Source organism: Monodelphis domestica, chromosome 7 (assembly GCF_027887165.1).
Source record: "Monodelphis domestica isolate mMonDom1 chromosome 7, mMonDom1.pri, whole genome shotgun sequence".
Taxonomy (NCBI): Eukaryota; Metazoa; Chordata; class Mammalia; order Didelphimorphia; family Didelphidae; genus Monodelphis; species Monodelphis domestica.
In genome coordinates this window covers 64,173,357-64,200,987 of record NC_077233.1, presented here as the reverse complement: position 1 = coordinate 64,200,987, position 27,631 = coordinate 64,173,357, and the positions used below count along the sequence as shown (strand labels likewise).

Below are 27,631 nucleotides of genomic sequence, written 5' to 3'. Positions count from 1 at the left end.
CTAGATGGCACAGTGGCCAGACCTGGGTTCAACTCTAACCTCAGGCACTCTCTAGGAGTGTGACCCTGGGCAAGACACTTAACCCCAGCTGCCTAACCTAAAATGGTAGCCTTGGAACCCATTCTTAGGATGGATTTTAAGTCAGAAAGTAAGAGGTTTTTTGTTTTTTTTTTTTAATTAATGCATGGCCTCTACCATCTTTAACTTTAAAGATATGGACAAATGTAGTATACTCAAAGTATGTGTTTAGTTGAAAGATTATTTGTGGAGACTCACCAGGGGAGGTAGGAAGGGAATCAAGAAAAGTTTCATGTGTGAGATATTTGGATTGAGTTTACTTAAAAGTATATTAGAGGGGGCAGCTGGGTAGCTCAGTGGATTGAGAGCCAGACCTAGAGATGGGAGATCCTGGGTTCAAATCTGGCCTCAGACACTTCCCAGCTGTGTGACCCTGGGCAAGTCACTTGACTCCCATTGCCTAGCCCTTACTACTCTTCTGCCTTGGAGCCAATACATAGTATTGACTCCAAGATGGAGCCAATACATAGTATTGACTCCAAGATGGAGCCAATACATAGTATTGACTCCAAGATGGAGCCAATACATAGTATTGACTCCAAGACGGAAGGTAAGGGTTTAAAAAAAAAAAGTAAATTAGGGTTTCTGCGAGGTAAAGGTGAGGAAGAGAACATGTTAAGTCATGGAGGACATTCTGTACCAAAGCAGAGGTGAGAGGTGGAGGGATGTATGTGAAGAGGAGAAAACGGAAATTAGGATTTCTTAAGCACGTACCAAGGCACTAAGCAAAGTATTTTGAAGCTCTCTCTCATTTAATCCTCACAACAATCTGAGAGGTAGGTGCTATTTTTATTTTACATTTACTGTTGAGGAAATTGAGGCAAACAGAGGTTAAAGTGACTTGGTCAGACCTGTGCGGAGGACTGATTGGCAGAGGGGAAAATGTGAGGGCATGAACTTGAAACTGGGTGAATGGTGACACATACTGAGGTTAAAAAAGAAAAGCAGATTTAGGGAGAAAGAAAGTATGTTGAGTCTGAGATACTTGTAGGAAATCCCGGTGGAAATTCTGTGCTTCCTCCCTAAAGAACTTTAGTCAAGGCAGCTTTGACTCTTTAGACAATTTAATGCTCGGCAAAATGGTCAGGACTGGAGATATATATTTGGAAATCATTGATGTGGAAATGAGATTTCTGAGAGGGAGACTATAGAAAGAGAAGGTAAGCCAGCCAAAAACAGACTGTTCTGGGGATGCAATCACATTAAATGGTGGGAAAGATGGTAATAATCCTCTCAAGGGGACAAGAAGGAATATTTGGTAAAGAGAACAAGCATTATTAAACCCCAAAATATACCAGGGAGTATGTTAAGTGCTCAACAAATACTATCTCCTTCAATCTTCACAACAATTCTGGGAGATAGATGTTATTGTTATCCCCATTTTATATTTGAAGCACACTGAGGTTAGGTGACTTGCCCAGAATGCACACAGCAGATGTGTCTGAGGTCATATTTGAACTGGGGTCTTCATGACCCCAGGCCCACCTTTCTATCTATCGCATCACTGACTTGGTAAAGAGAGCCCTCTGAAGAGAAGAGAGAGTGTTATTGATTAGGAGGGAGATGGTCAACAACCAATATTTTCAGATACTGAAGAGAGGTCACTGAGGAAGAGACCTTAAAAGGGGTCATTGAATTTGGCAATTGGGAAATCTTATATTTCAATAGTGATGGGAATAGAAGTGTCAGATTGCTAGAGCGTAGAAGAGAGTGGATTGTGAGGAAGTGAAGACATCAATTGTAGACAGTACCTAGCAAAGTGAGAATGGTCAAAGGAGAGCTTTTTCAGGACTGGGGAGACATTTAATCATGTTTCCAGGAAGATGGAAGACTCTGGAGCCAAACCAAGGTAGCATGGTGGGAGGAGGTATCTCCATTATTCTTTCACCAAAGCTGCTTCCAATAACCCAGTCAGGGCAAGTTCTCTCTCTTTTCCCAATCCAGTAAAGAGGACTCTGAGCACTGAGCAAACAGCCAAGTCAACTATACAAAGGAAAAGAAGGGAAGCAGGGATCCTGAATGACTCATCATCAGAATTATTAAACCCAAGTAGTGGTTAGATGGATAAAGGGGTTCAGCTCCCATGGGTTCAATTATCTCACTTCAGATAATTCACACATCAGTATATCTAGCCCTAGGCTTTCTCCTGTCCAACATCACCAACTGCCTATTCACCGTTTCCAGCTGCTTGTCCCAAAGACATCTCAAACTCAACATGTCCAGAACAGAACTCATAATCTTCTCCCCCAAACCTACCCTTCTTTTAAACACCCTCATTTCTGTTTATAGGTACCATCGGCTCTCTAATCCCCTAAATTTGTAGCACTAGCCTCAGTTTCTCACTCTCCTTCACCCCGTGTTGTCTGGTCTTGTCCCTTCTACCACCATGTCCCCTTCTCTGAATCCATATGTCCATCCTTCTAGCTCAGACCCTCACCACTTCACCTGCTCTGCTGCAGTAGCCCTTTAATCAGTCTCTTTGCCTTCATTCCTTTCTCTCCACTCCAATTCATTCTCCACACACCTGTCAAAATGATTTTCTTAAACATAGTCCTGACCGTGTCTTTCCAATTGGTAAACACCAATGGCTCCCTTTTATCTCGAAAATAGAATCATGATGGGTGTTTTATGTCTTTCAGAGCTCCTCCCCATCTTTTCCAAGCCAGTTCTACATTCTTCCCTTTTGTACAGTTTTTGGTCCAACAAAACTGGCAACACTCCATCTACTACCTCTCTCCCAAGTATAAATGCTATTCCCTCTCCTCTCTACCCACTGAAATTATTGCTTTCCTTAAAAGACTCAATTCAAGGACCAGCTAGGTAGTTCAGTGGATGGAGAACCAGGGCTGGAAATGACAGGACCTGGGTTCAAATCTGACTTCAGATACTTCCTAGCTTCCTTTCTGCTCTTCTGCCTTGGAACCAGTATTGATTATGTCAGAAAATAAAAGAACTTTCTTGTTCCCTTAGCTTCTGATGCTTTTCTCTTTCTTCCTCTCTCCCATCTCCAAGCCTGGCACTCCATCAATGGACACCTAGCTGCCCCTACACTTTTTAAAATCCTTACCTTCTATCCTACTCTAAGACAGAAAGACAAGGGCTAGGTAACTAGGTTTAAGTGACTTGCCCAGGATCACACAGCTGGAAAGTGTCTGCAGTCAAATTTGAACCCAGGACCTCCCAGCTCCAGGCCTGGTGCTCTGTCCCTAGCTGACCCTCCACATAGTAGGTCCTTAATACATGCTTGTTGGTTGAATTACATTGACCCCAAGCTAGTAGATTTCTCCTAAGGCTTCTGCACCATTGCCAGTGGAAGGGGAGAATCTGGTTATTTCTATGTCCCTTGGCCTGGGGATTGGGCATGAGCATGAACGTTTTTGTTTTGTTTTCTCCCCAGGAAACCCGAAAAGGGAGTCCAGTACCTCATTGAGCGAGGCTTCGTCCCCGACACACCCGTGGGTGTTGCTCATTTCCTCCTTCAGAGGAAAGGTCTCAGCAGGCAAATGATCGGGGAGTTCCTGGGGAACCGGCAGAAACAGTTCAACCGGGATGTTCTCGAGTGAGTAGTCTTTGTGGAAGAGGTGCCCAGTGCGTGCACAAGGAACCAACCCTGGCACAATGTGAGCGCCACTCGTTCCCAGGGAGAATTCTGGGCACTGAGAACAATGGAAGGAAGTGAACGCCCTCACTCGCTCTGTCAATCAATCAATCAATAATCAATAAACATTGATTAAGCCCCTACTGGGTGCCAGGCACTGGGATAAGAGCTGGAGACACACAGAAAAGGCAAAAGGCAGTCCTTGCCTTCCAGGAGCATCTAATCTAGGGAGGGAGACCCCTGGCACGTGGTATCACTCCCACCATACATGCACGCACTTTTTATACACATCATTACAAGTAGGTTTTATGACTCAGCAACAAGCTAATGTTTCCTAGCAGGATGGATCTGCAGAATGCTTATGGGGATTTATAGACCCCTCAGTGACCGATATTTACTCTGAATTTATGTAGCAATTGCTTTCAGAAGGAGGAAACCTATTCATTGGGGGGAGGGGGGCTTTCCCCTTTCGGAAGCTTTGCAGTCATTTATTACTGGAAATGAAATCACATTATGTTCTGCAGATGAGTCCATGCACAAGAGCGGGAGAAGAGCTATTACCTTGTCCAGACCTCCTCGCCTCCCAAAACCGGAGACCTAAAGCTAGCCCCCTCCAGCTTTCTTCCTAGGGTCTCTTGATTTCCCTCACACTCCACATTCTGTCTCCAGATCCTCAGCTCTCTGCCCTTCAGAGAGAACCAGAATGAGTTATGGGTTAGCCAAGGCTTTAGGAGCCCTGTCCTACCTGACCCTCTGGTCATCTCTCCTGAGAGTACATGGACACAAGCCTCTGATATTGCTCTCCAGGGCTTGGTCCAGGTACTCACAGCACTCTTGCTCTTCTGCCATGGATCATGCTATTTTTGCTCTCTTTGGTCTGGGAAGAGGGAATGGTCACTCAATATCTGGAGGGTTGAGACAACAGTAGGAAAAAAAAATAAATCCAAATGGACACTCATCTCCCAGAGGTCAAAGCCTGCACTTTGTACCTCTTGTCTCAGCTAATACTTAACTCTCTCTGGTTCCTTCCAAAGGGCAAAAAATAAAAAAATTTTTAAAGTCTACCTCTAAAACGAATCTCCTTTTATAGGCCTCACACAAAAGGGTAGCTCGGAACCAACCCAGTGGATCCTTAGTAGCTCAAGCATTTTATTTCCTTAAATCCCAAGCAGTGACTCATCACCGTGTGAGTTCATCAAATGAGTAGAGAATGCCATTGGTCAACGCCCTACAAAAGTATTGATGAACAAGCCACAAGGGCTCTGGATAACGGTGTAAGAGGAGAGAGAAAGGAGGCCACCCTCCATGGTGCTAGGAGACCCAGTGGTTTCCCTTAGACCAAAAGAGCACACACAACATCTACTCAGACAGACTTAACCAGAGACCACAGCAGGAAAAAAACCAAATGCATCTCCAAGGATTCTAAATCAGAATGAAGAGCAAACCAATCACATGATAGGGAAGTTTGCCTGCAAAGCATGTGGGTCATCTCTGAATCTCAGGGGGAAAGTGTAGGAGATGGGAATAGAGCTGAATTCTTGTGCTTTTTTAAATTTTATTTCATTTTCCAGGCATGTCCCACCCAACCCTCTCCCCACTTCAGAATCAAATTCCTGGCATTTAACTCTATTCTGAGCTCAGAACAAATCCTGGCTCACCTTTTAAAAGCCTTTTGTCTCATCTAAAAGCTAATCACCCTCTCCCTTATGACCCATACACTTAGCCCATGGCCTTTGCCACAAATTCTAGGCTCTAAATGAGAATCTATAACCTACTTAAGTTCTAAGAATAGAAGGAAAATCGGTTGGAGCATTGGGAGAGTGGGAGACATACAAAGAATGGATATCAGGAGGCTAGGACCCAAGTCTTTTTTCCCCAGGTATAAGTAGCAGAATATCCTAGTTTTCCACCTGACCTGTCTGTCCTTTGGGCAAGAACAGAAGCACATCCTCCCCTGCCCCAACACCCTTCCCAACTCGGTCCTCTAGCTTCTTGGGGTTTTGTCTTTTTTACAACTCAGCATTGCTCTCCCTTCTTCATCTAATCTGCAAAACTAGCTGCTGTTCTATTGATATTATGTTATTTTTAATTGTATGAGGAAAGAATACAGGGGGGAAAGTAGATTAGCACCCCTGGTGAATCACTGGCCCCCTGGCCTTTGTGTTTGCTTGGCCTTCTTTCCCCCCCTCCAGGTCCTGGCCCATTCTTTTCTAGACAGATTGCACCCCCAGGGTTGTTGCTCCCCCTACCTCTCCCACTTTTTTTTTTTGTTGTTGTTGATAGGAAATCCTTCCATTGTTGTGTCCTTAAATCAGAAATAGTCATGGCCTCAGGAAGCAAGCTCACCTACATCCACATCCCAAACCATTCAGTGTGGCTGTGAGTCTGGGAGAAATTCAACAAAGAGAATTACAGATTGGGGGGGGGGGATCCTCTGTATTCTTCCATTCTGCAGAAACGACCATGGACTATTTTTGGCTCAGATTCACCAGCAAATAAAGATATTGAACAAAACCTCATGGTCCCACTTGCTCCATCCTCCCTCAGAAATGGGTGCAGAGCAGGCTTATCTCCACCAGCCATTACAGACTGTTTAATGAATTGCCTTGTAAGCAGCGATTAGATTTTTCTGATGAAAGTTTCCAGTCATCAGCCCAAAGTTGCAGTGATTAATATTCCATTATTAAAAGATAAGCCTTAAGTTTAGAGAGAGGAAGAGTCTTTTTAATTTGGAAATTATCTTTGAACTAGTTAATGGAAGGAGGTAATTTGAACCGATGTCTTTGCTACTTTCCTCTTGGGGTCCCCCTGATGTTGGCATAGTTGTCTCCCCTTCCTGTTCATGTTAGCAGTTAGTCAGGAAAGGATGTGGGTTGTAGAGGAGGCAAGGGTGGATTTATCATTAAATGAGGAAATCTACAGGCTTTTTCATCACATATTTCAGGCATTCGTTCTATTTCTAGCCTTGTGCTTCACAAATTTGTGCATGTCCCTGCAAAATTCCCATGCACATATCCCAGACAATCCTTATTTTACAGATTAGAAAACTGAGGCAGACAGGGCTAAGGGACTTGCTGGGGGCCGTAAAACTAGTAAGTGTCTGAGGCAGGATTTGAAGTCCGCTCTTCCTCACTCCAAGTCCAACATTATCCATCAGGCCACCTTACCTCCACTAAGGATAGAAAGACAAAAATGAAACAATTTTTGTCCTCAAGGAGCTTACATTCAATGGGAAGAGACAACACATGAACAAATCCACAGTATGTTTTTTGAGGGGAAGGTATATTTTTTAAACCAAAAAACACAATATTACAGAGGTGAGCCATCCCTGTTGTAGTGGGTGAAGTGTGGCTGGAGTTCCAAAGGGGCCTGATTGCATGTGTTCTCCTTTTGTTCCAGCTGTGTGGTAGATGAGATGGACTTCTCGGCCATGGAACTGGATGAAGCACTCAGGAAATTTCAGGCTCACATCCGAGTCCAGGGAGAAGCCCAGAAAGTGGAACGGCTCATTGAAGCATTCAGGTTTGGGGGCTCAGGTTTCCTTGGTCCCAAGCTCAGAGGCTGGTGGAATAAACCAGATTTAGCCCTTTCAATTTGGAGATGCCACGTCTTCATTTCTTCCAATAACATGAAACATTCCTACTTATGATAGATCATAGAAAGAGCACATGAGAACAGCACATTGGAGTCCCCTTCACTACTCTCATTTTCAAAATCTAGTCCCAGGGGGCAGCTGGGTAGCTCAGTGGATTGAGAGCCAGGCCTAGAGATGGGAGGTCCTGGGTTCAAATGTGGACTCAGATACTTCCCAGCTGTGTGACCTTGGGCAAATCACTTCACCCCTATTGCCTAGTCCTTACCACTTTTCTGCCTTGGAACCAATACCCAGTTTTGATTCCAAGACAGAAGGTAAGGGTTTAAAAAAAAAACTAGTCCCAAATTTCTTCCATTTCATTATCCATTTCTCTATCTTTTTCCTCCCATACATACTCTACCTATTCTGTTACTTTTATTTACATTAGATACTTTATAATTGCTGAATGATCTCTTAACAAGCATTTATTAAATGCCTCCTAGGATAAGTAGGGGACAGGAAAAGAGAATAATGAATGGATAATGAAGTAGAAGAATTATGGCATGGTGCTGGGTAAAAAGCACTCTACCAGATATTAGAACAAATAAAAAATGTAGATGAAACACTATCCTTGCCTTCACAGAACTTACAATCCTGTAGAAGGATAAAGACACAAACACAGATAACAATAATACTAAGTATCACATGATAAGTGCTTCCCCAAGTTGCAAAATGCAGAGCCATGTATGAGAACTATGTATTTTCTTAGGAAAGAGGGTTGTTACCAACTGGTGGGACAGAGAATCAGGGAAGGCAGCACCATAGGTATCTGTACATAGGCAACAGTACAGAGAAATCTAAATTTTAGGCAAAGTGCTCTTACATCTAATTCTTCCAAGCCAGCCCTTCTTTTTAGAGCTAAAAATTAGGGTTCTTAGAATTCCACATATGGTAAGCATGAGACTAAAGCAATATGAGAGAGATTGCATGGCATCCTAGAAATAGCGTTGACCTGGGATTCAATTAAATCAATCAGTCAATATTTATTAAGTACCTACTATATGCCAAACACTATGCCAAGCATGTAACGGTCAGGAGAGCTTTGGTTCCTCTGTGACCTTGGGTGAATGATTTATACTTAATATAGAGAGTTTTTAGATTTAATTATGTATTTAACTTATATTTATATATAGATATTAGCAAAAATAACTATAGAAACTGGACTTTCTTAATTTGAAATTTATCCCCTGAGCTGAATTGATATAAATAATGAATAGTTTTCAAAATAATTCTATATAATAGAGAGCTTTATATTTATTGACATGTATATATTTATACTTAACCTTGCTGGTTCTCATTTTTCCTCTCTATAAATTGGATGGAGAAAAAGAGGCTAGATTAGAAGATATTTAAAGCCCATTCTGCAACTAACTTCTTTGACTTTATGATTCTATGATATCTTGTTCCACCAAAATATAAGTGGTTCCTTTTTTAAACACATAAGCTTGTCGCACCTTTGGCTGCATCTTTTCATCTTCTATATATGTGTGCTGAGTGACTGGTTGCCCACCCAGATGAACATGACCTAATCCATAGGATGGTTTCCTACAGAATCCAGCCTTGCCTTTTTAGGGTCTCAGATGAGCTCCTAGAAGGACCCGAGGGGGCAACTGACTCTGCAGAGGCTCCTGGCTGCAGAGCCCTATTCCCCTTTCTGGACTCAGTGGTACAGGTTCCTCTTGTCCTGCCCTCTCTTGCCTTGTTCTATCTTAAAAATATATTTCCAGGTTTGCATATTTCACTTTCTTTCCCTCCCCTCTTCCCTCCCCACTCCTGGATCCAATAAGTACTTCCACTGGGTTATACAAATGTGATCCTGTTCTTGCCCTAGCTTTGCTCTAAGAACCTATATCTCGCCCTGTTCTAATATGCCTTTTCTTCCTGCAGCCAGCGGTACTGCATCTGTAACCCTGGGGTGGTGAGGCAGTTCCGGAACCCAGACACCATCTTCATCCTGGCCTTCGCCATCATCCTGCTCAACACAGACATGTACAGTCCCAATGTGAAGCCTGAGCGCAAGATGAAACTAGAGGATTTCGTGAAGAATTTGAGAGGTGAGAACTTCATGGTGATTTTGTTGTTGTTGCGTCTGACCCTTCATAACCCAATTTGGGGTTTTCTTTTTTTTTATTGAAATTATTTATTTATTTATTTATTTAATTAAGAATATTTTTCTATGGTTTTTTCCCTCCTCCCCCCCAACAGCCAATGTCCAGTTCCACTGGGTTTTACATGTATCTTTGATCAAGACCTATTTCTCTTTTATTGATAATTGCACCAGGGTGATCATTTAGACCCTAAATTTTAGAGTCTACATCCTTTTGAGGGTTTTTCTTGACCGAGGTACTGGAGTGATTGCCCATTTCCTTCTCCAGCTCATTTGACAGATGAGGAAACTGAGGGTTAAGTAACTTGCCCAGGGACACACAACTACTCCATGCCCAAGCTCTCTGTTCCCTATGGCCACCCCTAGCTGCCCAATGCATAGTTCTTTTACTTTCAAGAATATTAAGCAACTAGGAGCAGCCTAACACTATTGCCAGAGATAAAAATGATAGGCAAAAAACAATCTAAAGTAGCCCATTAACTGAATAAAAATTCTATCCTGCTAAAACAATTGCAGAGAATTGGTCCTCTAATAGGATAAATACCTCTTGCCATTCTGTTGACAGACTTATTATACTCACCATAGGTAATAATCAGAGATAGCCTTGATGGAGTGCTTTAAGTGCCTTAAGAATGCTTTGCTAATCCATTGGGTAGATACATCCTATAACTAGATATAACACTTTCATGCAAAGAAATGTACATTTCTAGCCTGAATCCAAAGTATCCAAATTTTTGAAATTTATAGGATCAAACTCAATAAGATGTTACTGTATTAGGGTTTTTTTAAGTTAATTTTTCCAGATATTGTACTCTTAAGAATTGGTCTTTTTATCTAGTTACACCTGGAAGTTTTTAAAGTAATGTCATGAAAAGTTTTCTTCCAATATAGCAAAGTGAAAAATGTCGGTGCATCTTCAAGTCCATCCTAGCCCTCCCCCTTGTGGTGGGTATACCTATAACAGGACAGTTTCTTAGAGCAAAGCTAGGTCCAAGGCATGACAGCCCATTTCTTAGACCAAGAACTATCTTCATGAATCTCCTCATTTATCCTAACTGAGAATTGAACTGAAATTTGAGTTTCCCTGTGGCTTGGATCCAACTAGAGGCAGATTGGGGGAAGGAGAGGATGATTCCTAATTGGCTGGAAGTTTTGGGCTATGGGGCCTGATTGCTGCCCCAAACATCCAAATCATTTTTCTTCTCTAAGAGGGTAGCCATTGGAGACAATGATACATTTTTATACTCCATTGACTTTTTCCACTCTTTATGTCATGCGGAAGGCTATTATTTGAAACTCATTAGAGTGGCTGAGAATATTTTGCTCTTGTTCCACAGTAGTTACTTAATAAATGTTCTATCTTCTATTCATCTAGTCATTCCAAGAGCACAAATATTGTAAAGGAGCTTAAAATTAGGGAAAAACACTCATGAAAATGCCTATATTTTCCTTTTCTTACAGTATTTATGGTGGCTTAAGAAAATCACCTACTTCTAAGTCAAGAAGCCATAGATAGTGCTAATTCTTGTGCCCACAAGTAAAACCACACCAAGCTGTATATTTTTGCAATGACATCTCCAGAAAACAAGCCCAGAATTGCTAGAGGCAGGAAGCTGGACTAGATGACTTCTTAAGGGCTCATTTAGCAGTTTAAAAAAACCTGAATTTTAAGAAATTATTTCTGGAAAGAGACCAAATGCTCTTCTGTTTCCCCAGAAGTGTTTATGGCTGTTTAGTATCTTTTATATAACTTCATTGGCTGAGTAAATACTACAAATCTAAATGGCACTGCTGAAATTCATTGTGCCAACCCATTGGGTTGGGATGGAGATTGAGAGAGAGAGAAGAGGGCTGCCAGTACAGATTCTCTGTTGGCTGAGTACAGGCCAGGAAGGACATGGCGGAGCAGAGGGTCAGGGGGATGTGCCAGAAGTTGCTCAAGGAAAGAAGACTTTTATGGGAGGGGAGCCAGGCATCCGTGATGGCCTGTTCTCCTTTCCTTCTGGTCAGTCTGAACTTCCAAAAGAACCTCTGGCCTCTGCTGCTTCCCTCTCACCCACCTGCACAGAGGATCCCTTGGCATGCATCTGGATAGGCATCCCATGGCTGCTATAAGTTGACTTCTACTAAAAATAATATAGTTTTAAACCTGGCTTTTATTAAGTGCCTACTGTATATGCCACACACTATGGTAGGTTCTGAGAATACAAAAAGAGTAAAACAATTGTGTTCTAAAGAAAGTTTCCCCTTCTCCCTCCTCTAGATGGGAGAGAAAATATGTGTAAATGTATATATCTGCAAATATCTAGCTACTTAGATAAATAGAATTGTGTGTATATGTATAAATACATACAAATGTAAGTATATAAATACAGAGTAATTTGAGAGGGGGGCAAAAGCAGATGGGAAGAGATCAGGAAAGTCTTCCTGTAGAAAATGGCTTGAGATAAGTCTTGAAGAAACCTAGGATTCTAAGAATCAAAGGTGAGGAGGGTATGACTACCAGGCCAATGCATAAGCAGAGAAATGGGTGCTGAAATGCCATTTATGAGGAAAAAAAAGTCAATGTGGCTATTCTATAGTGTTCAGGATGGGGGGGGGGGAATAAGGCATAATAAGACTAGAAATATAGATTGGGGCCAGGTTATGGAAAGCTTTCCATGGCAAATAATCAACTAATCAAAAAGTATTTATAAGTACCTTTTGTGTTCCAGTCAGTGGGCTAGGTGCTGAGGATACAAGTACAAAATAATCCCTCCTTGCCAGAAGTTCATATTTAATCCCTGAGGTACTAGAGTTTGAGTAGGGTGGATGACATGTCATTCTACTCTCTAGGAAAATCACTTTGGCAGTTATCTGGAGGATGGGTTCAAGTGGGTAAAGACTTAAGGAAGAGAAATGAACTAAGTGTCTATTTAAGACAAGATTTGGGTAATAATATATGTATAACCCAGTGAAATTGCTTGTCAACTCTGGGAGGGGAGAGAGAAGTGGGGAAGGAGACAACAAGAATCATGTAGCCATGAAAAAAACTTTTTAAATTAAAAAAATTAAAAATAGAAAAAAGTTTATTTCAATAGTCTAGGCGAGAAGTGATGAGGTCTTGAGCTAGAAGAGGATACTGTGTCAGGGGAGAGAAGGGAACAGATGCAAGAGAGGTTTGTGGAGACAAAATGATAAAGTTGGAAAGCATCTTAGAGACCATCTCTTTTAATAATTCCCCCATTCTATAGATGAGAAGACTGAAGAAAAGTGATTTGCACATGGTCATTTGGGACATAAGTGGCAGGGCCAAAACTATAACAGATCTAGATCTAGGACTATAACTCCCAACCTTGTATTCTCTCCTTCTGATGTCGTTCTATAATTTCACCTTTAACTTTTTTAAACTTTTTTAAAAATTATTATTATAATAATAAAAATCCACTTTCTCTCCCTCTTATCATCCGTCTAACAACTGAGAAAGAAGATGTAGCAAAACCCCTGTTACATACAAACACAAGCATAACAAATTTCTGCATTATCTGAAAAAAGATTCAATCTGCTCTCCAAGTCCACCCCCTCTTTGTCAGAAAGTTGGTACCATGTTTGTTTCATCATGAGTTCCCTGAAATTGTGGCTGCCATTTTTACTTTTAATTAAAGCACCACATCCCCTCTATTTGGTATGATTCATGCTTCTGAGTGGTCCCAGAGTGGCTATTAACTAGCCCATCTTCCAAGCCAAGCAAGTCTGACAAAGGTCATGGTCCCCTCCTGGCGATGAGGCCACCTCATGATGGGCACCCAGGACTTGGGGGGAAAAGGGGAAGTCTTCTGGAAAAGAGCTGAAACAGAACAGATTCTTGACCACATACTCAGGTTAAATGATTCAATTCAGAATAGTTGCCTGTCCAGACTTTATCTTGGTTCAGTAGTTGTAGAAAATGTACAGATTTGGTTCTTTTTTGAAATGAAACTTTGGGAGGTGTTTCTCTGAAGGAATTCAGGGTCCAGTAAAACTGTATTTGAAATTGGTCCAGAGTCGAATGAGGCGATGGAGTCTAGTGCTGGAGGTAAGCAAGAATGCTGCCTCTCTCAGCCTCAGCTCGAGAGCCCTTCTAGACCAAGCATTGTCTGTCCTTGCAGGTGTGGACGATGGAGAGGATATCCCAAGGGAAATGCTGATTGGCATTTATGAACGGATCCGTAAACGGGAACTGAAAACCAATGAGGACCACGTCTCCCAGGTCCAGAAAGTTGAGAAGCTCATTGTGGGAAAGAAGCCGGTAAGTCCCACTTGGGCTGCTCCCTGCTGAGGGACTAGTCAGGCTTAATAATAAGGGCAGGAGAGTTGACTGGAGGAATCTTCCTGGAGCCAAACAGACATTGCAAAAGGAATCATCTGCTTTTCAGGAGGTCTCTCATTTCCCAAGAGCAATTCCATCTCTAAGAACAAATTGGTCCCCAACCCAGGCAGTCCTAATATAGCACAGCCACAAGAGAGGCAAGGTTATGAATATTAAATGTTGTAATGCGAGGTGTGGGGATTTTTTTTTCAATTTTTCCTCCTCATTTTCAAATAAGTATTTATAAGATTCCATTCATCATGCATGCAAATGTAGCCCGCCTCTGTTTCAGTGCTAAGTTTAGGGTGAAATATCTGCATTTTAAGCAGCTTTGATGGCCAGCTCCCCTGAGGGCAGAGGCATACATTGGTAAAGTACCAATGAAGGTAGTAGGGTCGGGGTACCTCCTGACAAGCAGTGAGGATTCAGGTGGGTTCTACTGAGGCCTGAAGGACAGTAGATGCCAACCAACTGCACAGCAATATCCGGGGGAGAAAATCTCAGACTTGGGAAATTTGTCCTAGACCCATGAAAATCTTAGCCAGTTTTTATGATACTCCTCTCCCCAAAACTGACTCTTCTTATGACTGATTAATGGTCTCACTTGCCAGCAGAGCCCAATCCATGTAAAATTCTACCTTCCACAGAGGAATTGTGTTTTGGGTTTGTTTTTTTAAGTCCCCTCTCCAGACATGCCACCCTATTCTGAGTCCCCCTTAGAGTGGTCTTTCTGTCTTGAATGTGACTCAGAGCTCAGTAGGAAGTGTATGAGTTTGTTCTGGGAAGGAGGAAGCCAATAAGATACCATTTCAGTTTCCTGGGCTAACAAATCGGTTTCACTTTGGAGATTGTCGAAACCAGAGAAGCATCACCACAAGGCAATACAGGAGAGAGCACTGAACTGGAGATTGGAATTCTGGTCTCTGCTGGGATTGGGTATCTGGCCACTAACTCTGACAAGTTATTTAACCTGCACTCCATAGCTTCCTCATCTGTAAAAGGAAGGGTTTGGATGGAACCCCCAACTTTTTGTGATTCTTTGACCATCAGACATGCTCATATGGTGAGGTTTGGAGAAACTTAACAGAAAATTCCTTCTGGAGAGAAAAAAGCCCAACATCAAATTCTTCCATTCCCTCATACATGCAGAACTCATATAAGATGTAATTTAAGGACTTAGCCAATGGCTCAAGTCCCCTAAACCGGTGGTGTCAAACTCAAATAGAAATGGAGCCATGTCTCTTCATATTAACTTTGAAAAACACAAATTAATCATTATCGGTGTTATATTACATTTTTATTTATTTTGTTAAACATTTCCCAATTACATTTTCATCTAGTTTGGAGCAGCATTCTGACATTTTACAGGACAGTTTGACACTTTTGCCCTAGACCCTTTATATGCTAGAGACATCTGATAATATCAGTGAAACGTGTCATGATGTTCTGTGTTGATTATTACAAGTTTACTCAAAAGGTCCCCTAATGTTTCGATGTGATTCCAAGCATACAAAACAAGGTGTGCCTGTGGTATGAGAGCCTAGAAAACTTTATGCATCAAAAGGGTTAATGGGGCAGTGTGGTTTCCACTGAAATAATTTCTGTACTCTCACCTTGACTTTGTTTTTGATTTGTTAGGTTGCTAAGAGTACTATCAGCCCTTTCTGAGAATCGCAAAGATGTTGGATGATAAAAATCACAGATTATTAGAACTGAAAGGGACCTTAGAGGTTGTCAGATTGAAACCCCTCATTTTACAGATAAGAAAACTGAGACCCAGAGAGATTAGGGACCTTGCCCATAGTCACCCAGGTGACAGATCTGAGATTTAAAGTCAGTTCCTGTGACTCCAAATTCACCACTCTTTTTCTGTTTCATACCTAATCTCTTCATTTATTTCATAAATGAGATTATTTCAGAGATTAAGATCCTACAGCAATAGGACCAGAGCTAGAGGGATATCAGAGACCATCTAATCCAACTCTTTCATTTCACAGATGATGAAACTAAGACCAAAAGAGGTTAAGTGGTTTGTCCAAAGTAACCAGGATAGGAAGCATGAGAATCAGGTTTTGAACCCAACACCCATGAATTTAGAGTCAGTGCTCTTTCCCCTCTATCCTGCTGCTTTTCTTAATAAAGTGGTATGTGCATATGTGGCATTTAGAGCCTCTGTTTACATTGTTACTGATGTAAAGGTGTGATAAGAATTCATTTATACATTGAATTAGGTTTGTAAGATTATTCATGCTATTCCAGAAAAACATAGCATAGCATTTTCAAGTTGGAAGGGAATTTAGCCATCATCAAAAGAAACCCCATCATTTTTATAAGTAGGGAAACTGAGACTCCTAAGGGGGAAGTGACCATGCTAGGTCACCTGTTTAATTAAGTGGAATCTTTAATTACTTTAACAAGACTAGATTGAAGTAGAACTAAGTAGTTGCTATGATACATCTTTTGTAAGTTTAACACACCTGTATTTTCTCCTTTAGATCGGATCTCTGCATCATGGACTTGGCTGTGTAGGTATCTCTCTTCTTATTGATTCATGACTTATACCCCATACTAGATAGAACAATCATGCCATTTACCTGTTTGCCTATTTACTCTATCATTTTCTTCCAGAATATGGGCTTATCCCAAGTGTTGGCAGCTTTGGTTAATTTTCTTACCAGAAATGAATTTTAAAAATTTTCCTATCCTAAGACAACTGTGGACTCTTTCCATAATCACATGGGCCATGATGCCCAGCAGAGATTTCTTGACAGTTGAGATGTTTCCTTTTACCCCATTTCAGTACACAGTCCAGTGCAGTGGCCAAAAGAAATCCACCCTGGGCAGCTGAGACTCCCACTGAGATAGGCACAACTTCATATGTTGTCTAACTGTGACTCTCCAGGCTAAAGGTCAAAGGCTGGAAAATAAATATCCTTGCAAACAGTAGATAGAAATTATTTGGCTTCAAAGGCTATGGTTAATTTGGTCTTTTTTCTCATAAAAATTCTCCAACTTTTCTCCTTGAAAATTTTGCTGTGGTCATATATGACTATGTATGCATATGTTATGCTCTGCCTTATTCTTGAACCTTCTCTGGTTTGGAAACAAGGGATTGTTGAGGATATTCTCCTTATACAATGGAAAATAGATAACATAACATGGTATTTTGTGAACCAAAAAGCACCATGTAAATATCAGCTACTATTAGTTCTCACCCTAATTTAAGCACTTAGTAACCCCCAAAGGGGATAGTAGCTTTTATGTGCTAGCTTGTGGTTGATTAGATCAGAACTTAGAGTATAATCTATGCAAGTATGTTTGGACCCCTCACTCACTATTTAGTCACACATTGTAAATCCCATAGCGCCATCTTGGACATGCATACTTGCCTTTGGTCACATGGGTAGAGGGCCTGAGGGAGACAATAAATCCACTCAGTCCTACCTGAGATGACTCCTTGCAACCTTTCCCCTGAACTAGAGGCAGAAGGTTCAAAAGGACATTCAGTTAGGAGTCAGGAGACCTGGGGGTCTTAGTCTTCTTTTTCTAACTTGTTTTAACTTAGCAGTTCTGTAATCTTGGGTGCTAGACTTTGAAGAGCATTTAGATTCCTTGCTTGAAAATGTAGACATTCATCACACAATCTTTTCATTGAAAGGAACCTTAGAGGAAACCCAGTTCAACTCCTAGCTAAAGCATGACACCCATTTACATCATACTTGACAAGTAGTTATCCCACCCTCCTTGAAAATTCCTCAGGATGGGGAAGTCACTATCTTCCAAAATACTCAATTCCATTTCTGAATTGTTTTAATTCTTAGAAAGTTCTTCTTTAATATGAATCAAACCCACCTCCTTGTCCTTTCTGACTCTTGGTACTGACTCTGTCCTCTGGAGCCAAGCAGAATAACACAAACTCCTTTTCCACAGAGCAGCCCTTCAAATACTCTAAACCACCTGTCACACCTCCCCCAAGTCTTCTTTCCTTTAAGCCAAACATCACCTGGTTGTCTATGGTTTTGATTCGCCTCCCCATCCTCATCACCCTTCTCTGAACATGTTCTAGCTTGTCAATGATTTTCCTAAAACGAGGGGCCCAGAACTGAACACCACAATCCAGATGTTCTAGGGTATCCAGATATTCAGGGTAGAAGACAATAAAACGTCATTTTGGACAATTCTGTTAATTGCCAAAGGTCACATTAATTTCTTTGATTGTCATGCCTTCCTCAGGACTTTAATGAAATTGGAAATATTTTGAAAAGTTTTGATATTTGAAAGCTATAAAGTGTGATCTATAAATCAGCACCTGTCCTATGAGCTATGGTTCACTGGCATGACGATAATGTATGAAAGAGCAAATTCCAGACTAGCAACTTTTTAGGAAATTAAACTTGGAAGGATTGACCATATAGATCCTTAAAACCATACAAAGTTAGGATTTGAAGGAACCTAAAGGTTATCTGGTCCAACTCAGAAGTACTTGTCAGGACTGCCCTCCCTGGGAAATGTCCCTGACAAGATGGACCTCCAGCTTCTGCTTGGATCCCCCCAGTGACGCTCAGCCTGTATGAAAGGGAACTCCGGTGACTAGAAGGTTCTTCCACATACTGAGCCACAGTCCAGCTAACCCTGATTTCTCCCTCTTAAACACCACAAGATAAGTCTCCTCTGTCTTCCACATCCAATTCTTCTAGGTGTTTAAAGAAGGCAACCATGTTGTTTCTCCAAGCTAGGCATTCCCATTTCTTTTGGCTCTTATGTGAAATAATTTCCAAATGGATCATCACTGTGTTGCAGCCATTTTTGTAGCATGGCTGAGTCATGAAGAGTGCACTGGACCCAGTGTAGGGTGACTGTAGGAGCAGGGCAGGAGCAAGAAATGCAAGCAATCACCATAAAAAATGGAAGCTGGGGGAACACGAGACAAGTCTAGCAAAAATCAGCTCTTCCAGCACAGTCTGTAAAAGGTAGAATGGCATAGTAGGTAGTGAGCTGAACTCGGGAAATGCCGAGTTCAAATCCAGCCTCAAACACTTTTATTTTTACCTCTTTTCACATGTGAAAAGAGGTGAAAATAAGTGTTTTTATATTAATCTTAAATATAAAATTAGAAGATATTTGTAAATATTTTATATTATATATGTTTATATTATATTTATTATATTGTTATTTTTATTATATATATACATATATACACATGAATATCGCCTTATCCCAACTCCTTCCAGAAAACTAATCTTTATAAGAAAGAATACAAAGGAAAAAAGGGAGGGAGGGAAATCAGAAAAACTAATCAATACATCAGTCACACATGATGGGGATAATCTGTGTTCCACAACTGTACTCCCCAACCTCGGCAAGAAAGGAAAGGAAGGGCATTTTCTCATCTCTTCTCTGGGACCAAGCTTGATCATTATGTTTTGGGGTATATTGAAGATTCATTCATTTTTGTTCATTGTTTCAGCAATTGTGTTGTCGATTTTCTTGGTTCTACCTACTTTGTTCTGCATAATTTCATAGGAATCTTCCTATGGTTCTCTGGATCCTTCCCATTCATTTCTTATGACATAATAATATTCTACTATATTCATGTTTCACAATTTATTTAGCCTTTCCCCAGGCAATAGACATCTTATTTTGTTTCCAGTTCTTCATTTCTACAAAAAGGACTTCTGTGAATATTCTGGAAGATATAGGGCCTTTCTAATCTTTATTCTCCTTTAGATTTATATCATATTTCAGTCACCTTTTTAAGCAGAATTTTAATGGCTGGGGGCAGCTGGGTAGCTCAGTGGATTGAGAGCCAGGCCTAGAGACGGGAGGTCCTAGGTTCAAATCTGACCTCAGACACTTCCCAGCTGTGTGACCGTGGGCAAGTCACTTGACCCCCATTGCCTAGCCCTTACCACTCTTCTGCCTTGGAGTCAATACTGTCCAAGATGAAAGGTAAGGGTTTAAAAAAAAAAAAGAATTTTAATGGCTTTCCTGAGTATTTGGACCAATTCACAGTTTCAACAGAAGTGTAATGGTGTACCTATCCTTCCTTATCCCCTCCAACTTTGACTATTGCCATATTTTGTCATCTCACCAATTTGCAATGTATGAGGTGAAATTGCAAACCAATGCTATTTATATCTTGCTTCGATCTCTGCCCCTCCAACTGGTTTCCCATTCATTTAAACCCTTGGATGTTAGCCCTCTAAGAAAACCTGGTACTGTTCCATCCAGCATTTGCTAAACCATCACGTGTCAACTCTTCTCTGAGTGGGATCAATCCACACATATTTATTATCCACTAATTGTATAGTATGAATTGTGCTAGGCTTTGGTGATACAGAAATAAAAATGAGATAGTCCCTGCCTTGAAGGAGTTTATATTCTATCAGAGTGGCAACATCCCCAAAATAAATCCAAGCTATTGGAGGGAAGAGAAGGACTAGTAGCTGTGGTTAATCGAGAAAGGATTCATACTGAAGGAAAGGCTTCAGCTAAGCTTTGAAGAAAACTAAGCCTTCTTAGAATCAGAGGTAAGAAGGAAGTACATTCCAGATTTGGGGTTTTATCGAGCCAAGCCATGGAGATGGGACACAAAGGCCAATTGAGATGGACATAAAATGTGTAAAGAAGAGTAGTTTATAATAAATATGAAAAGAATAAAGCCAATTATAAAACACTTTAAATAGCAAACAAAGGAGTTAGGATTAATAGGAAGCCACTGAGTTTATTGAGTACTAGAATGACCTGTGCTTCAGAGAAAAACCTCTTATCATCTGTACAGAGGATTGATTATCATGAAGGAGGACAAAATAAGGGATAACAGCAAGAGGTTTAGAGGTATAGAAAAAGGGAGAGAGGGAGCTCATGATGAAGTCTTGATTTTTCTCAGTTAAGTACAAGGTAAGATTCTCTGCTTGGTGGAGAAATGAGGGAGGAATGGGATGGAAGGTTTGAGAAAAAAGGGAAAAGTTTTCAACAGCTGCTGAGGAGATTGAAAATCAGTTAGGGAAAAGTAAAAATTGCCTTGATGTGGTGAAGGGCCCAGTTGAGATGAGATAAGATAAATTTGGAGTAGAACCATTAAGCATGGTTTCACTGCATATGTGTGGCAGATGAGGAATATGGTGGGGAGAGATCCAGACTGGGCTTTGACAAGACATGAGTGTCCACAGAATGAGGTAGTAAGATGTTTGACAGCAGATGATATGTATTATTGAGCTGGTTAAATATAAAGTTGAGGTTGGGAAGGGAAGAAAGAGAAGTCAGAGCAAGAGCGTTGCCCTTGGAAAGGATAGGGGGAAGGAAGGAGGAAACTGGAGTTCCTGGTAAGGATGAAAAATAAATGGAGGAAAAGGGGAGCAGAAGGAGAAATGAAATGGTAGGAAGTTAAAATTGGATCAAGGAATTTCAGAATTATTGATCATAGAAGTCGAATGTTGGGCGATGCCAAAATCAAAGATGTGACTTCGCCATCTCTCTGTGTGACTGTGAGGGAGAGGGAACAGGAGAGTGGGTTTTAGAAGGACCTGGGAAATAGGAGTATTTAAGAGAGAGCATCAGTATGGTGAAAGGACTTCGGTTTGAGATAAAGAGGAAGACTGTGAGCCAGGCACTGAACTTGAGAAAAGGAGGGAGTAATTTGGGGTCCTGGAGATAATGGCCACCAGGATCTGACCTGAGTGCTCTGTTCAGAGTGAGGGAGGGTTAGAATGATATAGTTAGTGAGAATGAACCCCGAAGGAGGAGAATTTATTACACGATGGTGGAAATGACAATGGGAGCGCTGTCGGCTCCCCCATCCCGGACAGTGCATCAGGAGTATTCTTTTGAATGAGATTTAATTATCTGTTTACTTCTTAGAGAGTAAATATTGCCAGACTAGTGCAGAATGTACCTTGATCTGCTCACTCTACTATCAGTGGGGCATAAAACTGAATTACCTTAGGAGACAACGATATCATAATTTTTTATCATCATCATAGCTAACACTCATATAGCACTTACTTTGTATTAGGCATTTTGTGAAGTACTTTTAACAATTATTATCTCATTTGAGCCTCACAACAACCCGGGAAAGTAGATGTTATTATTATCCTTATTTTACAGAAGGGGAAACTGAGGCCAACAGAGGTGGGTCACAAAACTAGTAAGCATCTGGGGTCAGATTTGAACTCAGGTTTTCCTGACTTCTGGTCTAGCACTGTATCCACCTAGAAAAACTCTTTAAACCAGTTGGTTTGGCTTTCCCCTTTATCCCCCCCCCCCCAACAGAGGCTTATAATCACCCAGGTAGATGGAATTCAGACTCAAGTCTTAGTAGAAATCCATTGTCCTTTTCCCTCTAACATGCTAAACAGTTGCATCTCCAAGGTGACAGGATATTGCCCACATGTGCACTGGTCTCCTCAGACATTGTTTAGAAATGGGAGTGGGAACCAGGCATAGAGAAGAATTAAGCCACACTGGGATTATGGGTCTAATCATCCAATTCTCCTCAATCCCCAAAACCACCCCCTTCATGACTATAAATGTGAATTCTAGGAAAGAAAGAGGAATGCTATTTTTTTCCCCTTTTCTATCACATCCCAGGTCTAGCTGGCAAAGTCCACTCTCTTTTTTTTTAGCATAGTTCTTTGAGCCAGTCTTAAAGTAAGGTGCTTGGAGCAGGTTGAGTGAGATACCAGTGAGGGAAGTTCTCTGTGTTCATAGAAGGAAACAGGCACCATCCTGACCAGTCTCGCCTTCTCTTTCCCTTGACTCTCAAGAGGAGCGTTTTCACACTGATCTAAGGGGCTGTGAAAAGGTCCTGAGGAATAGTCACTCCAACTAGGTACCGAGTGTCAACTTAATACATGCAAAGTGCTTTGGGGGAATAATTGCATAAAACATGAATCCTCTCCTTAAGGAGCTTATGGTCTAATTGGGTTGGCAAACACACATTAAAAACAAGTAGAGGGGGCAGCTGAGTAGCTCAGTGGATTGAGAGCCAGGCCTAGAGATGGGAGGTCCTGGGTTCAAATGTGGCCTCAGACACTTTCCAGCTGTGTGACCCTGGGCAAGTCACTTGACCCCCATTGCCTAGCCCTTACCCCTCTTCTGCCTTGGAGTCAATACACAGTATTGACGCCAAGATGGAAGGTAAGGGTTTAAAAAAAAATAGTAGAAATACACATGACTATGTGATATATCAAGTGAAGGTTAGACAATATTAAAGGACAATATTATATAATATATATTATTTTACACATATAATATACTCTAATATATAATAATTATCATGATAGTAATAATGGACAATATAATATATTATTTTATATAATATGTAATAAGAGAAATAAAGGATGACATATATATTTTACATCTAAAACCATATATAATGACTGATAAAGGACAATATTATAAACATATTTTACATATATAACAATATAATAATATATTACAATAATATATAATGAGAAATAAAGGATGACATATAATAATTATTTTATATCTAAAACTATACATAATGACTGATAAAGGACAATATTATAAACATATTATTTTACATATATAACAATATAATAATATATTGCAATAATATATAATGACAGTGAAAAAGGACAATATTATAAATATATTTTACATATATAACATAATATATTACAATAATATATAATGACAGTAATAAAAGACAATATTATATAATATATAATGAGACAGTAATAAATTATAATAAAAGATAATACAATAAAAATACAATAAAATAAATAGTAAAGTATTAGAGGGGTTGGAAAATTACTGGAGGTTAATTCCACTTAAAATTTAAGATCTGATCTAAATTAATTAATTAATTAATTTTTCCCACAAAGAAAAGTGTAAGCTCTGAGCTTGCCCTTGAAGGTTAAACACTAGACTAGGCAGGGAAGGAAAGATATTGCTGCTGAGGAATAAATGCACCAAGGATGCTCAGAGAAGAGAAGACTAGACTCGCCTAACAGGAGAGAGAGGGCAGATGAGGCAGAGAAAATGAGTGGCAAGCAGAGCCTCGCATGACAGCCTAAGAAATATGAACTTTATGTGATAGATGGTGGAGAACCACTGAAGCCTATTGATCAGAAGAGTGCATTGATCACTTTGGTCTTTTAGAAAATTTAATCTAGCAGCATGCAGGAAGAATGAGGGCAAAAATGTTAGTGAGGAGAAAATTGCAGTAAGTGTCATGGGGATAAAGAGATTTAAGCAATGGGTTTAAAATGAAGGAGGGAAGAATCATTTGTTAGTCTGATAATAAATACTCCACCTGGGAAGAGACTAGCTCAAGATTCTCCTTCTCTCCGGAGGTCAGGAGTCCTACGGGCTGGGGCAGAAAATCACCTATGTCTGGGTCATTGGCTGAGCGACTAGAGGATTAGGTCAGCCTATGCTGGTCAGCTCCTGGGCCTGGCCTTAAGGGAGCTGCTAGTTTACAACTGATATCAATACAGTTTTTTCCCTTCCCACAGGTACTTTCCCTACCCCATCGAAGGCTCGTCTGCTACTGTCGGCTCTTTGAAGTGCCAGATCCAAATAAACCCCAGAAACTTGGATTACACCAGCGAGAAATCTTCTTATTTAATGACCTCCTTGTGGTATGTAATTAACCATGGTTTACCTAAGAATCTCCACATACCTAAGAATCTCATCTGGAGTTTTCCTGAAGCTCAGCCATTCCTCTTAGGTTCTTAGCTTGGAGTCCCCAGGCCCCTTTGAGAGTCCACAGAGATAATTCAGGGGTTCTTTGCACTTGGAGAGGGAAAAGCTTATTTTTATTTTCATTGAAACTCTCACCGTAGTTTAGCATTTCCTTCAATTATTTATGAATGTAGGCAACCAACCACAGTTGTATTAGCAAGACCTATGACTTTGTCACTAATAAAAGTCACAGATATTTTCATATCACATTATAGTTGTTACAGTTGTCTGCAATAGTTTATGCTCATTACTACCTCAAAATTACTAGAGTTATAGGGGGAAGCAGCTAAGCAGCTCAATGAATTGAGAGCTAGGCCTAGAGATAGGATGTCCTGGAGTTCAAATACAGCCTTTCCAGCTGTGTGACCCTGAGTAAGTCACTTTACCCCTATTGCCACCAGGCATTGCACTTCTGCCTTGGAACTAATGCACAGTATTGATTCTAAGATGGAAGGTAAGGTATTGTTTCTTTTTTTTTTAATTACTATAGTTGTTAGACATGTAATTAGATCGCAGGTGATTTGAGCCTTTCTGTCTAGAGGCTGCATTTCAATGTAATTGATTTCATTTACAATACTCTGTGTTTTATTTTAATATATTTAAGACCATTATTCTTTTTTTTTAACTCTGACCTTCTGTCTTAGAATTAATAGTATGTATTGGTTCCAAGGCAGAAGAATGGTAAGGGCTAAGCAATGAGGATTAAGTGACCTGTCCAGTATGTAGGACCTCCTATCTCTAAGCCTGTTAAGAACATTATTCTTAGAAGTGTATCCATAGGCTCCCTCAGACTTCCAAAAGCATCCATGATACAAATAAAAGATTAGCCCTTGATCTAGCCCAACTTCATGTCACAGATTAGGAAGGAATTTTAATTAATTTTAATTAAGAGGGAATTCCCTGAAGGTCAGGGAAGAGGGCTTATATATGTAGACATCTGAGTGGATAGAGAATTCGATTTTCATTGGCATTTCAAGCCCATGTGTCAGCACCTCTCTTTGCTATAGGAGACATTTCTTCCCAATTTCTAGGTCCCTGTCTTGTGATAACAGTAGCCTTCCCATCCATCGCTGTCCTTTCTAGTTAGTTTGGGCGCCAGCTCTCCACTTCTTGAAGGAAATATTCCTTTTCCCAGGATGAGACCAGACTCGGAAGAGAGAAACTGATGAGCAGCGTTTTGTATATAACTGGCTTTGCAGCCAGTCACAGATTAGTTTTCCTATTCTGTGTGGATTCAAGCATCAAAGGTTATGAGCTGGGAATCTTACATCTAGGGACTGCTTATGGAAGAGAAAGCAGTGAAGTCTTCCTTGTATTAGTTCTACGTTTCCCCAATTGGTTTCCATCCCCTCTCCTTCAGTCCTCATTCCCCAGCAGTGTACCTCACGGCATTGCTTTCCAAATAGGCTTCTTCAAGCATGTAAATACAAAAGTGCTTCCTGCATCCACCCTGGACCACAGGATTGTAATGAAGCCTGAAACGATTCTCTGGAAATGACTCTATGTCAGGCCCACAAAGGCTTCAATGCAAACAAAAGCCATCCAATGAATTGTGGCACAAGAGGGATATTTGTGCACATTGATCAGTTTCATGAGCAGCGGTTAGACTCTTCCCATGTCAGCAAACACCTTTCCCAGTGTTAGATAAAGGGATTTAAAGAGCATCCAGGGAGAAAGGGAAGACCCAAAACTCTACTATGAGAAGAGAAGCATATGTATTTGGGAGAGAAGGAGTGAGCAGAGACAGATGGAGAGACAGAGAGAGCAAGAGGGAGGGAGGGAGAGAGGGACGGGGGATGGAGGGAGAGAGAAATTGAGAGACAGACAGAGAGAGAGACAGAGAGAGACAGAGACAGAGAGACAGAGACAGAGAGAATTAAGTGGAAAGGAAGATGGAATGAATGCTGTGGAAATCCAGAGTGGGGCACCATTTTTCCTAAGAGAAAATAGAATGAATGCTCAGTAAAATCTTAGGGTCTCTTCCTGTATCCGTGTCCCTAATGGTATAATCTATATGCTCTCCCCAGGTCACCAAGATCTTTCAGAAGAAAAAGAATTCTGTGACATACAGCTTCCGCCAGTCCTTTTCCCTTTATGGCATGCAGGTCCTACTTTTCGAGAATCAGTGTAAGTCTGTCTGTCCTCTCTGTCTCTCCCCATTTTCTCTCCTCACATATCCAAATGTCTCATTTGGGGCCTGGGATGGGTCATGATTACTGTCTTAAAACATCCGAATAACTTTGATGTGGGCAAACGATTAGACTCGGTCTAGCCCAAAACATGAAAACTAGAAAGCAAGCGTGGAAAACCCAGAAAGGCAGATTTAAGCTCAATGTAAAGAAAATCTTCCCAAGAATCAGTGGTCTCACTCCATCCACAAGCCTTCATTGAATCCCTCCTCTGTGTCAGGTGCTGGGCTGGACACTAGGACTATAAAGACAAACAGAAACTGTCCTGCCCTGGAGAACCTACCCGGGGAATGGGCAGGCTGTGGGCGTGGGAGTTCCCTGTCACAGGCTGTCTCTCAAGGGGAGGCTGGATACCTTCTTACCAGGAGTTCTATAGAAGAGACTGCTGTTCGTGGATGGCCTGAAAGAGGCGGGCCTCGCAACTCTCCAGTGTGGTGGAAACGGTCACTTTTCAAACTTTAGGACATACTCTGCCTCCCTCTCACACCCTCAGAGGTATTCCAGAGAAAAGGGCAGAGGCTCCGGCCCTCTGGGAAGGCAGAGCGCTACGGGGTGCTGCCCACACCTCCGCCCTGGGCTCCCTCTCCTTCTTCCTCTCCCCCTGCTTCCAGCTGTGTCTGCCTCTTTTTGTCTTCTTCCTGTCTTCTTTCTCTCTCCCGTCCCTCTTCCCCGCTTGAATGAAAGCGGTTCTTAGGAATCTAACCATGGAAGCAAAAGGCCCCAGAAAAGCTGAGACAACCCAAGGGAGGCCGCAGGGTGGCAGGGCGAGCTGGCTCCCTCTCCCCCGAGATCCCGGGGTGGGCCGGACTCTGCTCCCCGGGGCTCCTCTGGGGGATGCGCCTTCGGTGTTCCAGCTGCTGACCTCGTGTTCCTTTATCTGCGGGAGGGAACGTTCCTCGGACTGCTGTTGGGAACACGCCGACCTCTGGGCGGCTGCTGGGGTGGAGCTGAGAATTGTCTCATCCCAGATGGTGCTTCTTGAAGGAGG

The 27,631-nt window shown here is 41.3% G+C and overlaps 1 protein-coding gene across 1 annotated transcript in view; it reads left to right on the top strand.

Annotated features, from left to right (window-relative positions):
• The window catches only part of IQSEC1 (IQ motif and Sec7 domain ArfGEF 1), an 817,265-nt gene that overhangs the window by 773,081 nt on the left and 16,553 nt on the right, over positions 1 to 27,631 (top strand). Inside the window, 7 exon segments of the mRNA XM_007500341.3 lie at positions 3,476 to 3,637; positions 7,076 to 7,198; positions 9,198 to 9,364; positions 13,545 to 13,684; positions 16,240 to 16,269; positions 24,226 to 24,351; positions 26,482 to 26,581. Coding sequence (XP_007500403.2) covers positions 3,476 to 3,637; positions 7,076 to 7,198; positions 9,198 to 9,364; positions 13,545 to 13,684; positions 16,240 to 16,269; positions 24,226 to 24,351; positions 26,482 to 26,581 — 848 coding nt within the window.